We start from the raw sequence: 1,778 nt of genomic DNA, 5'->3' as shown, positions 1-1,778 counted from the left end.
GCAATTTCTTTATTCCTGTTTTATTTGTTTTGCTTAACATGGCACTGATTTGCAAATGTACTTTTCAGCTTGATGGCTTAATCATCACTGGACCTTTCTGTGGAAAATATGAATAGTTTATGAATTGTATCAGTTTTATAATATTTTATTTTTAAGCTAAATATTTCTATTACCATTAATCCAACAGCTCAGGGAGAAGGTTATGGTTACTTCACCCTCACATCGTGAAAAATAGCAATTTTATAATTTCTGCATCCATATTTTCTAAGTCTGCAAAATACAGAAAATAAATGCAGCAAACCTCTGCTAAAACTAAATGTTTTAGGATAACACCATCATTTTTAGATTTTTACTACTATTATGCAAAGTAGCTACACAGAAATCTGATGAAAACATTTTTAGTTTTTCACAAGCGCATGGCACAACATCGAAGAGCCACCTCCACGGGACAAGACTCAGCAGTCCATCTGCATCTAAAGGACAAAGGTCACTCTTTTGAGGATGCCAATGTTCACATGTCCAGATGCTTTTCTTTCCAAGCTCCTTAGAATACGATGACCTGGATGACTGAGAACCTTCACAGACATTTTTAGTGTTTTTAAGTTTTTTCTGGAAGCTGAAACATTTAATTCTAGTAATTTTGACTTAAATGTGATTTTAATTTCTAGGTGTACATTTGTGGTGGTCTTACTGAAGATGAACCTCTGTCATGTGCTGAGTCCTACAACCCTGACACCAACCAGTGGACACTGATCACACCCATGGAAACCGGGAGGACTGGGGGAGCCGTGGTCGCCTACAATAACGAAATCTATGTAGTAAGAAGAGCTTAAAACATACTCTTACTACGGACAGAAATTCAAACATGGAATGTTTACTGTACCTGTATTTGGGAGTCTGTATTATTTTCCAAGTACCGTGTACTGGATTATTGGAATGTGATTTCTATAATTACCCTAGAATCAGATATTTTGGAATCTGGAGACCTATTTACTTTTTTATAACAGAACATTTTTACGTTACAGACTGTAACAAGTCCTTTGTCTGCACAGGTTGGTGGCTTTAACGGTATCACTCAGTTGCGTAGTGTCATCGCATATGACCCAAGAACAAGACGCTGGCGCAACGTTGCTCCCATGTTACACCCTCGTAAAAACTTCGGCATTGCAGTGCTGGAGGACCAGCTGTATGTGGTTGGAGGTTTCTACAATGGCGGCTTATTCTGCAATCTGGAGTGCTATGATGAAAAGACCAACAGGTGGTACATTGTCAGCGACAAAGGGATGATCCAAGGTGCTGTCAGTTGTTGCGTTCTGAAGCGACACCCCGATCTGACTGCTTATCTTCGATAATTATTTCACATAAAGAAATAAAGAAATACATTTTTCATCAATAAAAAACTGGCTGTTTCTCTGCTTAAGATCCTGAGGTCTGACATCCCAGTGAAAAAGTCTCTTTTAGCTGAACAGAGAACTTGAACTTTCTTTTCAACATGACGGGCATTTGCAGCTTCCACATTTTATGGCCACAAGGGAGGTTAACAGCTATGATATTAAGATCCCATTGGTAAAAGTCAAATCGTTTCTTCACTAATAGGTGATCCATTCAAGCCGCCATCTTCATCTCTACCACCAGCGTTTAGCCAGCTCAACCGTCTTCAATGTAGTTTTCTCGCCTACTTTAATGTCCAATTAAAGTAGATGAAATCCAATTAGTCACAAATTAGAGTTACTAAGGCTGACTGTAATCGGATCCACAGTTTATGAAGTGAATGCATC

General features: G+C 38.5%; 1 protein-coding gene across 1 annotated transcript in view; it reads left to right on the top strand.

The window, feature by feature from the left end:
- The window catches only part of LOC102195694 (kelch-like protein 10), a gene marked incomplete at its 3' end in the record, with an annotated part of 2,469 nt that extends 1,176 nt beyond the window's left edge, over positions 1 to 1,293 (top strand). The window contains exons 2-3 of the mRNA XM_005755780.1: positions 669 to 818; positions 1,053 to 1,293. Of these exons, the coding sequence (XP_005755837.1) occupies positions 669 to 818; positions 1,053 to 1,293 (391 nt within the window). The remainder of the gene's footprint in view (positions 1 to 668; positions 819 to 1,052) is intronic.
- Between the last annotated feature and the right edge of the window lie 485 nt (positions 1,294 to 1,778).

Source organism: Pundamilia nyererei, unplaced genomic scaffold (genome assembly GCF_000239375.1).
Source record: "Pundamilia nyererei isolate P.nyererei 1_Seehausen unplaced genomic scaffold, PunNye1.0 scaffold03178, whole genome shotgun sequence".
Lineage (NCBI taxonomy): Eukaryota > Metazoa > Chordata > Actinopteri > Cichliformes > Cichlidae > Pundamilia > Pundamilia nyererei.
This window is presented reverse-complemented; position numbering and strand designations above follow the sequence as displayed.